Raw genomic sequence first — 14,974 nt, 5'->3', positions numbered from 1 at the left:
TTATATAGTCTCGTCCCTAAATAATAAGGAAAAGTTGGGGCACCTGGCTGGCTCGGTTGGTGGAGCATGCGACTCTTAATCTTGGGGTCGTGAGTTTGAGCCCCACGTTGGGTGTAGAGATTACTTAAAAATAAAATCTTTAAAAAAAAAATAGGAGACAAGTGGGAGTCTGAAAGTGACCTGTTTGCATACTCAGGAGGAGAAAACATCAGCTCCTCACCCACCTAGGAAAAACCTCCTAATGGGAATTTTAAGACATCCAACATCCCTCAGAAAGAAAGGGCATCACAGAATATTGGTTGAAAGAATAAATAAATGAATCTTTTAAATATGAGTCATGCTTGTCCTTGAGAATAGTGTATGAAATTACTTCAGTTAATTTTACTACATTTTTAAAGTTTACGAAACCTACACATATGAAAGAACTAGACTCTAACATTACTCTTTAGGAGGTTCCACATCATTCCATAGATTGACAAAGCTCCTCACAATGCCATATCTTAAATGTTAGGTTAAACTCTTTTCGACAATTTTGAAGCTATCCCCAATGGACAGTTTTCATATTTACTTGATGTTTGTGCTCTCTTTTCTTCCAGATAGATTTGTGGGGGCTGACAATTTAAGTGATGCAAACTAATCTGCTTATGCCAATCAAGAAAAAGAAAAGTGCATTGTCTTTTGAGGTTATCATTCCCTTGACCATTCATAAACAGGCTGGCATCTATTTTGTCCTGGCTCATGGTCACAGCACACCACAAAAATCTTAGCTGAGAGGAAATGCAAATCTCAGGTAGCATTTTAAATACCTATTTTTGGCCCAATTATGAGGTAGCCTTGAGTTGTCCCAGAATTTTTAACATTACCAGGGAGAGACCGGTGGCAGTCAAAACAACTTGCAGTTTACAAAAGCATGTGGGCATTCTTTTTGAAGAAAGTAGACAAGATAATCTGAGCTGTTGTCTCCCAGGTAATGAAGTAGAATCGGGTGATAAATCGTTTGGGCCATGTGCACAAATGGATGGTGACACAGCTAAATTAGTCAAAACTGTCCACCACAGGCCATCTTCATAGATAAAGGGCTATTTATGAGTCAGCAGTGTTCTTATAATCAGTTCTGATGTGCTTTGTAAGCAGGAGTATAATTCCAAGGCTACAATCCACAAAGAAGTATCAGGACAGCCCACCCAGCCCAGCCCAACCTATATGTCGCTACAGTTTTATAGAGATTAGCATATCACACGAACCAAATGCTGTTCTCTGGCTTAAAATATGTTATTGCTACTTTGTAGAAAAAGTCTGTGCCCTCTTCTTCGCTACTAATAAAATAGAAGCATTCACAGATAGCGTGTTCAGTGTGATCCAACAGTTGAAGCATATACTAGGTATCTTGTAATAGAATGTTTTAAAACGTCAAGCAGATAAGAATTAGGGCTTGGAAAATGAACCGCTATGAAGAGAGATAAGAAGGGATCTGGGGTTTCTCTGAGGACCCGGCGTGGTGGCCAAATCCTCTCTGTGGCCATTTGCCACTGCCATGGAAACCAGTGGGCCGGGCAATCAGGGATTGTGACGCCTGGGGGCGGGGAGGGGGTGGTGACCCAGCGACTGGTCTTCTGTACCCCAGACCCTCGACTGAGACTTCACAGCGCTGCTGCATCCTCAACTCGCCCGCGGGAGTGGTGCCCCGAACCTTTCCGGAGAACGACCGCTGCCCACCGCCTTGATGACAACACCTCCGTGTCCCCTCCCGGCTCAGGCTGCCCGGCAGCCCCCGGTCCATGGCCTCTCCCAGATAACCAGCAGCCTGTACATCAGCAATGGTGTGGCGGCCAACAACAAACTCATGCTGTCCAGCAACCACATCACCACGGTCATCAACGTGTCGGTGGAAGTGGTCAACACGTTCTTTGAGGATATCCAATACATACAGGTGCCGGTGGCTGATGCTCCAAGCTCGCGTCTCTATGACTTTTTTGACCCGATTGCTGACCACATCCACAGCGTGGAGCTGAAGCAGGGCCGCACGCTACTGCACTGCGCCGCTGGCGTGAGCCGCTCCGCCGCGCTCTGCCTGGCCTACCTCATGAAGTACCACGCCATGTCGCTGCTAGAGGCCCACACGTGGACCAAGTCGTGCCGCCCCATCATCCGGCCCAACATCGGCTTTTGGGAACAACTTATCCGCTATGAGTTCAAGCTGTTCAGCAAGAACACCGTACACATGATCAACTCCCCGGTGGGCGTGATCCCTGACATCTACGAGAAAGAGGTCCGTTTGATGATGCCTCTGTGAACAGCACCTGACCGTGACCATCTGCTGACGATCCTACACCAACACTGAACTCGAACGGTGAACTTTTGTTGGTAAAGAAAACGAGATGATGCCTTTTAGAAGAGCCAACAAAAAGGGAGGGTTGTTGGGAGTTTTTAGCTTAGTAAGCTTTATCTTTAAAGAATAAAATGCGTTCAGTGTAACCGGGTGACAGTGTTTCTTCTCCCGTGAGCGGCAGGTCATGGCTGCCTCGGCCTGGCCAGAGAGGAGGGTGGGCAAGGTGGTGCCCACCTCAGATGGACCTGTATTCTGGGCCCCCGCCCCAGGCCGAATAATGCAGGAGTGAGTCCCCCCCAGGATCCCGCCTGGTTCTTCCCAACCCAAAGTCAGAGCCTTAGACATCATGGCGCCACCACTTCTCGCAGTAAGTGCCAACCTCTGCTAAGCGGCCTTCACTGGGGTGCTCTGGGAGCCCTTGGGGGAGCCTCAGGCCACCCCTGCCCCCACCTTCCACCACAGTGGCCCAGCTCTGGTTTTCTAGATTGGATTTACGCAGAAAATAGTGTTCAAAAAAGCCGTTCCACTCTATAAAATTAAAATGATTCTTTTCCCAGTGCTGTCCTATATGGCAGGGTCTCAAGGTGCCCTTGGCGACCTCTGCCAGCCTTTGTGAAAAGGGGCTTCAATCCCCTTCTCCGGGGCACGTGCTGAGAGAGAAAACCGGCCTGACACCAGGCCTCAAGGGTTCCTCTCATGGGGTCTTGACTTGGAAGGCTGGAGGACACAGCCCTGTCACCTCAGATACCTCCTCCCATTGTGACCTGGGGCGCCTCAAAGCCTCTGTTTCCTCACCAGGCAAGGCGATGACAGCCCGATTCTCACAGGGTTGTTGTGGGGATGAGATTCCTCAGCGTGAGCCCTAGCCCGTGAATGGTTTAATGCTTCGAGTAGAGAGCAGCTCTTGTTATTAATGATACTCCCGGGCCCTGCTGGCTGGGGGTCAGCACATTCGTTCTCATAATGGCACTTACCCCATCCACGCATAGCCGCTTTGTTGTCTACCAAGTGCTTTTCCAAAAAATCACCCTGTCTGTAGAAACAAAGGGTTTAAGGTTCTTTCCACCCTACCTCAGAGGAGGCATAGATTTGAGCCTTCTCGGAGTTCCTGTTGTTTCATTGTGTTTAATCTGCGTGCACACAAGGAACAAGAAGTTCAATTTCAGCACCCTGCCCCTCCGAGGCCTTGTTTAGAATTGCTGACCATGAGAGCCTGCGTCCCAGGATCCACCGAGATCCGCGGGGGAACTTGCCAAAGGGTCAAATGAGTGAGCCCCAGAGCAGGCCTTGGAATCCAGAATTGTACAAACTCCCCAGGTGCCTGGCTCTGGCTTGGGAGCAGCTCTTCTAATCCAGAGGATTTTAGACAGAATATAGAAGACAACAGCACAACCATTCCCGTTGACTGACGTGCGTGGGTCCAGAGCCCAGTGGCTTTCAAAAGCTGGTTCTCTCCAAACCCATCCCCACCCCCACTGCCACAAAAGGAGTGCCCAGGGACACAATTTGGGGTGGGGGAGGAGAGGGGTGCTGTGAAGACCACTGCTCTAGACGGATTCCCTCCTTCTACAGATGGAAGAACAGACTCCCAGAACACAAGGGCTGGTGGGGCAGAGCCCTTCACAAAGCAGCCTTTCTGGCAATAAACCCAGATAGGAAATTTCTTTTAAAGTATTTTTAAAAAGATATTTATTTGGGCATATGTGTGTGTGTGTGTGTGTGTGTATTTTCTTTTTTTTTTTTTAATAACCAAATTAACAGACCATAAAATTAACTCTCTTCGGACACCCAGCCCTATGCGTGTATGTAACCACAGCCACAATGAGGACACAGAGCAGTTCTGTGACTCCGAAACTTTCCCTCATGCTTCCCCTTTGTAGTCAAACTCTGGCCCCACCCCAACCCTGGCCAACGCTGAGCTGTTCTCTGTCCCTGTAGACTTGCCTTTAATAGAATGTTACATAAATGGAATCATACAGGATATAACTTCCGGAGACTGGCTTTTTTCACTCAGCATAACGTCTGTGCGAGTGGTTCATGTTGTATTCTAGTGTATTGATGTACCACAGTTTCTTCTACACTCACCCAGTGAAGGCTATTTGGGTTTGTATTAGTTTCCTAGGAACTGCCGTAACATAACACCAAAACCTGGGTGGCTGGAAACACAGCAATGAATTGTCTCACAGTCCTGGAGGCCAGAAGTCCTAAATTAGTCTCAGCAGGGCCATGATCCCTCGGAAACCTGTAGGGGAAAACCCTTCCCTGCCTCTTGCCCATTTCTGGGGGTTGCTGGCAATCCTTGGCATTCCATGGCTTGTAGATGCATTGCTGTGGTCACGTGGCCATTTTCTCTAATGTGTCTTCACATCCATCTTCCTTCTGGTACGTCTGGGCCCAAATTTCCCTCTTCTTATAAGGACACCAGTCATATTAAGGAGTTCACTCTCCTCCAGTATGATTGCATCTTAACTAATTATATCTGCAATGACCGTGTTTCCAAAGAAGGTCACGTTCTGAGGTTCTAGGGGTTAGGACTTCAACAGATTTGGGGGGGTACTATTCAGTTCATAACAGGGTTGTTGCCAGTTTTTTGGCAAGTATGCATAAAGTACTCTCACACAGACACACACACACACAAGAAAAGGATCACGTCACCTGGAAAAAAAGAACTATAGCTGTTTAAAAGTAAGATATGAGTTACAGTGAAAATAATAATAAGCATCATTTATTAGGAAGCTATTATATGCCAAGCGCAGGACCAGGTTACTTTACATTGTCTCTAGTCCTTACATCAGCCCTTCAAGGTGGGTGTCACCTGCAACATACTGATGAGAAAACAGATTCCAGGGGGTTAAGGAATTTGCCTAAGAAAGCACACAGCCCAGGAGTGAAGTGATATTCAGACTGGGCTCTGTTTCCGTGCATTTCTTTTGAGATAAAGCTAAGCAGATTGAAAGAAGAAAAGTTTTGATCTGTGCCCTTGATTCCCAAATAGCGTACATACAAATCACCCGGGGACTTTTAATTATGCAGATACTGGGGCCTCACCACCACCGATTTAGGGGCAGTAGGTAATAGGTAAGGTCCAGGAAGCTGCATTTTTTTTTTTTTTTTAAGTAGGCTCCATGCCCAGCCTAGAGCCCAACACGGGACTTGAACTCATGACCCTGAGATCAAGACCTGAGCTGAGATCAAGAGTCAAAGGCTTAACGAATTGAGCCACTCAGGCTCCTCCAGGAAGCTGCATTTTTAACAAGCATCTCAGACCACTCTAATGAAACATTCACCAAATAGTTGTTAATGCTAGGGTATTCTGTATCTTCTCCTCTTTGTCCTTTTTTTTTGAATTATCTATCTATTCATGCCCATAGTTTTCTACCTGAGTGTAAATTTTTTTTTTTTTTTTAGTTGTAGGAACCGGAATATAGAACAAGAATATTCAACTTTTCTTGTCAAATATATTGCATGTATCATGTGCCATTTGTTTTATGGTGCTTATTTGGGATTCAAAAGTTTAAATCTGTGTGTAGTTAAATCCATGAATCTTTAACTGAATGGCTTTTGCTTTTTTTTTTTAAAGATTTATTTATTTACTTGAGAGAGAGAGAGCTGGGGGAGGGGCAGAGGGAGAGGGAGAGAGAGAATCCTCAAGCAGACTACCGCCGAGTGCGGATCCTGATCTAGGAACTTGAGCTGAAATCAAAAGTCGGCTGCCCAACCAACTGAGCCATTCAGGTGCCCCTGAATGGCTTTTGCTTCTGAATAATACTTTAAAGGTTTCCTCCACGGCATAAGCATAAAAATGTTAACTATTATTTTTCTCCTGATCTGTTTTTTTTTTTTTTACTTTTAAACCTTATCCCCCAATTTTTTTAATTTGAAAATTTTCAAACACCCAGAAAGTTGGAAGAATAGCATAATGAGCATCCACATTTGCTCCACTTAGGTTAGTCAGTTGTTAGCCTTTTGTCATATTTGCTTTCTCTCTTTTTTGATATAATACTTTTTCTTTTGGTACCTACCTGAAAGTAAGTTGCAGATATCCTGACATTTAACCCTTAAATATTTCCAAATACATCATCTAAGAATAAGGACATCCTCCTACCTATTCACAATATCATCATCAAATCTAAGCCAATTAATAATAATTCCCCAATACTCAGTTCATATTTAAATTTTCCTACTTATACCCCAAATGTCTTTTACAGCCATTTTTTTTCTTTCCCAAACAGGATCCAATCTAGGTTACACATTGTATTTTATTATTGTATTTCTTTCAATCTATGACAGTGCCCTGGCTCTTTTTTTCCCCCCTGACATGGTCTTTTTGATGAGTCAAGAACAATTCTGTGTATCATGTCCAGCACTCTGGCTTTTTCCAATTACTTCCTCATCTACTGTTTAACACCTTCCTTTATCACCCTCATCTTTAAACTTGAAGTTAGGTCGAGGTTTGATTAGGTTTGGGTTAAGTATTTTTTGCTACAACACTTCAGAAGTAATGTCATGTTGCATCACATCAGGAGACACAAATGTCTCTTTGTCCCATTAGCAGTGATGCTAAGTTGGATCATCACTTAGTTAAGGTGGTCACCACCAGATATCTGCCTTTAAAACTAATGAGTAATCTGTTGGGTGATAACTTTCCCACCATGTGAATATCCTGTTTCTTTCATCCCATGATATTGACATCCATTAAGGATCCTTGCCTCAAACCAAGTGTTAGACAGGGGGACATTAACTCTTAAATCTATCGCAAACTAATTTTGGTATATGGTCTAAGTTGGAGTTCTTTAACTTTTTAAAATAATGGTGAGATATTACAAAACTCCCATAAATATTTGTGTCTGCTTTTGTTCCTTCTGGTTTGTTACATTGTCTTTTTTCCTGTGCCAGCTTCACATTCCTTAAAATTGATGCAGTTTCAGAACAGGCAGTAACATTTGGTAGGGCAATGACATCTCGCCTTAGCCCTGCATTTAGACTTCTTCAGAGGCTTTTTTGTTGTTGTTAGATTCTTTCTGTCTTCTGGATGAACCATTTTAATAGTTACGACAGGTTTTAAAATTTTTTCCATTAGGATTTTGATTGGAATTACTGTTTTGTCTATTTAGCCAAGGTTGAATCAGAAAAACAGAACCCACAATAGTTATTTTACCAGAGAAAATCTAATATAACAAACAATTTAACCAGGTATTGAAGAATTGAAAAGGCAAAAATAGAACACACATTGTATGTTTCCACATATATAAACACTTAAATAAAAGATCATCTACTCAGAATGTCTGATATTTGATCAGTAAAGTATTAACCATATTTTTGGAGTTTGTATATCTTAATTCCAAAGGTTCATAATGTTACAAACTTTTTTTTTTAAGATTTTATTTATTTATTTGACAGAGAGAGCGAGAGAGCACGAACAGGGGGAGCAGGAGAAGGAAAGGGAGAAGCAGGCTCCCCGCTGAGCAGGGAGCCTGATGTGGGGCTCGATCCCAGGACCCTGGGATCATGACCTGAGCCGAAGGCAGACGCTTAACCATCTGAGCCACCCAGGCGCCCTCATAATGTTAGAAGCTTGTAATGTAGTGTACATACATACACACACACACAGGCACATACCCACTCATTCAATTCTTTGCAATTCAATTTTTTAAAACAGGTTTTGCCTGCTAAAACATTTAGCTGTGTATCTGTTATGTTACCAATGAGACCTTTGTGACATCACATGATTACCTATTCTGATCTACACTGTTAAGGTAAAGAGATAAAGATATCCAATAAGAGGGCTTTGTTTACCTGTGGGCATTTGAGAGCCCATCTCCAGCTACTTCAGTGTCTCCTTCTCATACATTTTCACTATTCCCTGGTTAATGAGATATAGGCAGGTTGGGAGGTGACCTCTTTTTTTTTTAAATTTTTATTGTTATGTTAATCACCATATATTACATCATTAGTTTTTGATGTAGTGCTCCATGATTCATTGTTTGTGCATAACACCCAGTGCTCCATGCAGAACGTGCCCTCCTCAATACCCATCACTAGGCTAACCCATCCTCCCACCCCCCTCCCCTCTAGAACCCTCAGTTTGTTTTTCAGAGTCCATAGTCTCTCATGGTTCATCTCCTCTTGATCACCTTTTGGGAATGGCCTGATAAAGGGAGAAGAGGTGGTAAAAACGTGAATTTTATGGTAATCTTTTGGTGCCTGAGCCAGACTCCCAACCAGGTCCTCCCTATCCAGAGAGACAGATGAAGATCTCGGTCACATAGTTGTGTTCACAAAGTATATTTAAGAAGACGTTCTGAAATAGGGCTCAATAGTGTTGCATCTGGACTCATGGTTGGCTTCTCTCTTCAATAGCCTCTGTGGTGAGGGAATAAACAACGAGCCTGAGATTTGACTAAGAAGGCCTCTGTGATCATTTTGATTGCACTCTGGAGGCTACAAGCTTAGGCAGGACTGGAACCTGTGCTGGGAACAGGTCCCAAGTGTTTGCATTCATGTCTAGCTTTATGGCATGGTGGTCAAAGAATGTGGCCTGTGTAATTTTTGCTTTACAGAATTGAGATTTTCTCATTAGCTGTCTTATGAAAAGTGAAACATGCATTATCTACTGGTACGATTCTAAGTTTAAATGTTTTCTCATATTTTCTTTCTTAAATTGTTTTAATATCTGAGTAGGTAATGTACTTGTGATTCTGCATTCAAATGGTACAGAAAGGCACATAGAGTGAAATGTCTCCTCATCTCTGTCCTCTAGCCAACCAGTTTCTCTCCCCAGAGGCAGTCAATAATATTAGTTTCTCCCGTATCCTTTTTTTTTTAATGTACGCTCCACGCTCAGCATGGAGCCCAATGCAGGGCTTGAACTCATGACCTTGAGATTAAGACCTCAGCTGACATCAGGTGCTTAACTGACTGAGTCCCCCAGGTGCCCCTCTCTTGCATCCTTCTAAGATATTACTTTATGCATCTGTAAGGAATTACATATGTATTTTTTCTCATTTTTCAACAAGTAGTAGCATACTCTACTCATCATTCTCTATTTTGTCTCTTTTTGTGTAATAGTGTATATTACAGATCATGCTACATCAGCAAAAGAGAACATCCTCATTCTCTTTTTATAACTGCATAGTATTCCACCATATGGAAGTATCATAATTCATTGAAGCCATCCCTTATTGATACATATTTGAGGTTGTTGCCAGAATTTTATTATAAATAATACTGTGATAAATAAACTTGTAGTTAAGTTTGTATATGTAAATTATTTTATTTATGTGCAAATATATTCATAGGGTATTATTACAAATGGAAATAGTGGGTTTGTGTTTGGAGAAACCTAGTTTTCCACCTGTCTGTCTCCCTTACTACTCACACGATCTACAACATCACACAGAATACTTCACTTCTGACACTTCTGGTCACTAAATGTGTAGAGAGTTTTCCCCACACTAAGCAATTCTCTGTGACACCAGGTGGGCGTCCTACAATCGAACTCAATTCCAACACCATCTACCTGGAGATAACGTCAGATCCCCCAGGTTAACAGCTCAATCCCACAAGACCACCCCCTTGCCCGCCTTAGATGCTGACTGCAAGTATTAGGTCCCCAGGTTACCCCCAGAAGTTGTGGCTACATCAGAGGTTTCCACGACCCCTTCCTCAGGTTCAATTAATTTGCCAGAGCGACTCACAGAACCCAGGGAGGCATTTACTTATATTTATCTGTTTATGAAAGGACATGATGAAGGATACAGATGAACAGCCAGATGAAGAGATATATAGGGCAAGGTCTGGGAGGGTCTCGAGCACAGGAGTTTCTGTCCCTGTGGAGTTGGGGTGTGTCACTCTTCCAGTGTGTGGATGCACTCACCCCCCCTGCAAGCTCCCTGAACCCCATGCTACTGGGATTTTGATGGAGGCTTCCTCATGTAGGCATGATTGGTCATTAACTCTGTTTCCAGTCCTCTCCCTTCTCTGGAGAAGTGGGGGAAGGCGGGGCTGAAAAATCCCAGGCTCCTAATCATGGCTTGGTCTTTCTGGTAACCAGTCCCAATCTAGGAGCTCACCTAGAGTCATCTTTAGAACAAAAGATGGTTCTAGTGTTCTTGTCACTTAGGAATTTACAAGGGTTTGAGGAGTCCCGTGTCAAGGTTGGGTCAAAGAACAAATGTTAGAACAAGAGATGTTCCTAGTGCTCTAATCACTTAAGAAATTGCAAGGGTTTTAGAAGCTCTGTTCCAGGAAGGGCAGTGGGGGGAAGAGACCAATATATTTTTTCTATTATCTCACAGGGTTGAATTTCATAATTTGAAATTTTGATAAACATTGCCAGATTAATTCCTATGGATGTTGGCAATACCTACCAGCAATGTATGAAAGTGCCTATTTCCCCACAGAACCAATAGTACAGTGTATCTTTTGTATCTTTGCCTTTCTGACCAGTGAAAATGGTATCTCAGATTACTTCTAATTTGCTTGTCTCTTATGACTAAGTTCTAGCATCTTTTCATTCTTTTAAGAGCCATTTGTATTTTTCTTTCTATGAAATGGCTGCTCATATCAATTTTTTTATTATATTACTAGTCTTTTTTTCTTATGGATTTTAAAGAACTTTATTAGAGAAATGAAGCATTTGTCAGTGATAAGAATTTCAAATATTTCCCCCAATTTTTCATTTGTCTTTTGACTTTGCTTAGAAGGGATTTGCCAGACAGAGAGATTATTTCTATTTAGTCAAATTTATTAGGTTTTTTTAAAAATGGATTTGGGTTCTGTGTCATCCTCAGAAAGGCTTTCCACACTCTGAGAGTATACTAAAAATGTCTCCCATGGGTCTTCTAGTACTCTTATGGTTTCAATTTAAACATTTAAATATTTGATCCATCTGGAATATATCCTAGTACAAAGTGTGAGGTACAGATCCAACTTTTTTTTTTTAAGATTTTGTTTATTTATTTGACAGAGAGAGCACAAGCAGGGAGAGTGGCAAGCAGAGGGAGAAGGAGAAGCAGGCTTCCCACTGAGCAGGGAACCCGACGCGGGACTCCATCGCAGGACCCTGGGATCATGACCTGAGCCGAAGGCAGACGCTTAACCAGCTGAGCCACCCAGGCACCCCCCAACATTACATTTTTTTTCAGATTGCTACCACCATTCTCATCTATTCCTATAATTTATAATATAAAATATATATAATATTCATATATAGTTTATATATAATCCATACTCTATTATATATATTCTTAATAGTATTCATATTCCTTATATTTGTATTTATTTTTTGGTTTGCTTGATATATCCAATGACTAAGAGATATGTTAGTCATGTATTGCTGTTGTCTTTATGTCAATTTCTCCCTATACTTCTCTGATGGTTATGGTGCACATTTGTTTGGTCAAACACTAGTCTAGATGTTGCTTGAGATTAAAATTTATAGTCAGTTGACTCTAACTGAAGCAGATTATTCTCCATTATGTGGGTGGGCCTCATCCAATCAGCTGAAGGCCAAGACTGAAGTTTCCCAAAGAAGAAGCAATTTCACCTCAAGACCACCACATAGAAACTGCCTGAGTTTTCAGGCTGCTGGTCTGCCCTCAAGTCTTTGATCAAGGTTGCAACACCAACTTTTATCTGAGTTTCTAGCCTGTTGGCCCCTCTACAGATCTACAAATCTCAGATTTGCCAACCCCCACAATGACATGAGCCAATCCCTTAAAATAAATCTCTCTATCTTTCTCTAATACATATACATACATATATATTATATGCTATCGGTTTTGTTTCTGTGGAGAACCCTGACTAATACAATTTCTAGTAGTTTTTCTTTATATAGACAGTCGCTGACTTACAATGGTTCAACTTAGATGATTTTTTGACTTTATGATGGTGCAAAAACTATACACATTTAATAGAAACTGTGCTTTGAAGTTTGAATTTTGGTCTTTTCCTGGGCTAGTGATATGTGATACAATGCTCTTTTATGATGCTGGGTAGTGGCAGTGAGCTACAGCTCCCAGTCAGCCACCAGGGTGAACAACTGGTATACTTACAGCCATTCTGCACCCATACAACCATTCTGTTTTCCACTTTCAGTACAGTATTCAGTAAATTACATGAGATATTCAACACTTTATTATAAAATAGGCTTCGGTTAGATAATTTTGCCCAATTTTGGCTTTACAGTATTTTCAACCTACAATGGGTTTATTGGGAAGTAATCCCATCATAAGTCAAGGAAGATCTGTATGTTTTGTATATTTTGATATATCTGTATATTTGGATGGTATTTGATGGTCTGGCATTGAATGTCAACTCGATGAGAATTTTTATTTGTACCCTTTAACTAATATAAAATTAACTCTCTTTGCCTAGTTAATGCTTTTTTTTTTTTTAAAGATTTATTTATTTATTTGACAGAGAGAGACACAGCGAGAGAGGGAACACAAGCAGGGGGAGTGGGAGAGGGAGAAGCAGGCCTCCCGCCGAGCAGGGAGCCCGATGCGGGACTTGATGCCAGGACCCTGGGACATGACCTGAGCCGAAGGCAGATGCTTAACGACTGAGCCACCCAGGCGCCCCTAGTTAATGCTTTTTGTCTTTGATGCTCAAATATTGCCAACTCCTTCCCCTTCGCCCCCCCCCCCCCTTTTTGGTCTGCATTTGTCTAATATGTCTTTTCTTATTTTTTACTTTGTAACATATAATGTCATTTTTAGTGATATGTCTCCTATAACTAGATTATACTAAAATTTCTTTTACTCAGCCAAGTCTTTTAACAGGGGATTTACATTTTTAAATTCTGAAATCTTTGGTTTTATGCCATTTTGTTCTGTGACTTATTAATATTTCTCCTCCATTTTCTTTATTTTCATTTTCATCTTTTCCATTGTTTTCGAAAGTATTTTATTCTATTATTTGAAAGTGGCTACCTGGAGGAAGGGGAAACTTGTACTTTTTACTATACCTTTCTATTTCCCAAGTTGATATGGTAAATATATTACCTGGCACATATCTTTTCCAAAAGCTTTCTTTAACTTATTTTTATCTAATTGATGAGTCCAGAGTGAAATGGCATTTTTTTTTTATGAAATGGCATATTTTGAATACTTTCTTAAAAAGTTATTTTATTTTATTAGTAACCTCTATACCCAATGTGGGGCTCAAACTCACAGCCCCAAGATCAAGAGTCACAGGCTACTCCAAGTGAGCCAGCCAGGCACCCCTTGAATAACACTTTTGAGATATAAGATTAAGCACACTTTATTTTTACTTCATTCCCCATTCTAACCCATGAAAATGTTAACTTGGGTTTTAGTTTTATATACTTTTATTACAATTTTTAAAGATTTATTTATTATTTATTGTAGAGAGAGAGACAAAACGAGCAGGAGGGGCGGAGGGAGAGGAAGAGAGAATCTCCAGCAGACTCCACACTGAGCACAGAGGCCTACAGGGGGCTTGATCTCATGACCTCGAGATCATGACCTGAGCTGAAACCAAAAGTTGGATGCTTAACCGACTGCCCCACCCAGGTGCCCCTACTCATATTACTATTTTTAAAATTCAGTACCTAATTTGAGAAAAAATATTGCGATTCAGATTTAGTTTTATAATTAGATATGGTGCAATTATTTAAGTGCACTTCTATTTTGGCATGATAATGCTCCCCTGCATGACCTCCCCATTCTTGAGCCCCCTCCTTTTTTTTTTTTTTTTTTTACTTCATCTCTTGATTGGTTGAAAAATACTGCAAACAAATGTTTTCAAGAATGTGATATATTTTGTGATCCCTTAAAAAGCAGAGTGTTTCTCTGACATCTCTACTGAAAGATGACTCAGCTATATATTACATTTTGGGGGTCACCAATTTTTCTCTCTAAAACTCTAGATATGAAAAATCAGACAGATTGATGTTTGCTTTTATCTGGGCAATCTGACTTCATTTTCTTGCCTGAACAATTATAGACAATATTGTAGGTTAACACTTTTGTCATAATGTATCCAGTTGTGTATCCTCTTTTATTGACTTTGGCTAGAACACAGTGGGCTCTTTCAATTAACAGACACTGTTCTTCAACACAGGAATGTTTCTGTTTTACTTTCTTTGTAGATATCTCTTCCACTTGCCTTTGTTCCTGTTTTAGGAACACCAATTATCCATATGTTGGTTCTTCATTTTCTTCACAGCCCTCATCTTCTCTCATTGTTTCCATGTCTGTCTGTTTCCAGTCCATTCGGTTTCTTAGCATCAGCTTTGTTCTTGACACCAAACTTAATTTTCTGCCAGATAAATTCTCCTTTTTTACTGTCTCCAGTGTGTACTTTAGTTTTGTTTTTGCTTTCTTAGAGTACTTGCTCATTTTTCTTACCCTGTCTGTCTCTCTTTCCATCTCATTCTATTAGATTTTCATCTCAGTCCCACCTATTCATTCCTTCTGTTTCTTTTTTTCTACAGAAGCTTTAAGAATATCAACAGGTTTCTTCTGGATCATGGTGAAGAAGCGTGCTCATTTCCTCTGATTTTTCTAGATGCTCTGCTCCTCTCATAGCTCTGTGCTGATTATTCTCCTTACTCTCCAATAAAACAAGGTTTCTGTAGGCTCAGTATCTGTCCACAGGTGATTGAACGGGTTACCTCCA

At 41.3% G+C, this 14,974-nt stretch overlaps 1 protein-coding gene across 2 annotated transcripts; it reads left to right on the top strand.

Moving 5' to 3' along the window:
- Positions 1-1,723: 1,723 nt before the first annotated feature.
- Positions 1,724-2,451, top strand: DUSP21 (dual specificity phosphatase 21). Of its 2 annotated transcripts, XM_021681949.1 has the most exons (2): positions 1,724-1,891; positions 2,002-2,190. In XM_021681949.1, the coding sequence occupies exons 1-2, from the start codon at positions 1,724-1,726 to the stop codon at positions 2,188-2,190; spliced, it is 357 nt and encodes a 118-aa protein (XP_021537624.1). The 2 variants fall into 2 exon arrangements, with proteins under 2 accessions (XP_021537624.1, XP_021537616.1); XM_021681941.1 differs by having other exon boundaries at positions 1,724-2,451.
- Positions 2,452-14,974: the final 12,523 nt, after the last annotated feature.

This window comes from Neomonachus schauinslandi, chromosome X, assembly GCF_002201575.2.
Source record: "Neomonachus schauinslandi chromosome X, ASM220157v2, whole genome shotgun sequence".
Lineage (NCBI taxonomy): Eukaryota > Metazoa > Chordata > Mammalia > Carnivora > Phocidae > Neomonachus > Neomonachus schauinslandi.
This window is presented reverse-complemented; position numbering and strand designations above follow the sequence as displayed.

What these genes read in the sequence shown, in the direction of transcription:
- DUSP21 (XM_021681941.1), top strand. Translation starts at nt 1,724, where the DNA reads ATGACAACACCTCCGTGTCCCCTCCCGGCTCAGGCTGCCCGGCAGCCC.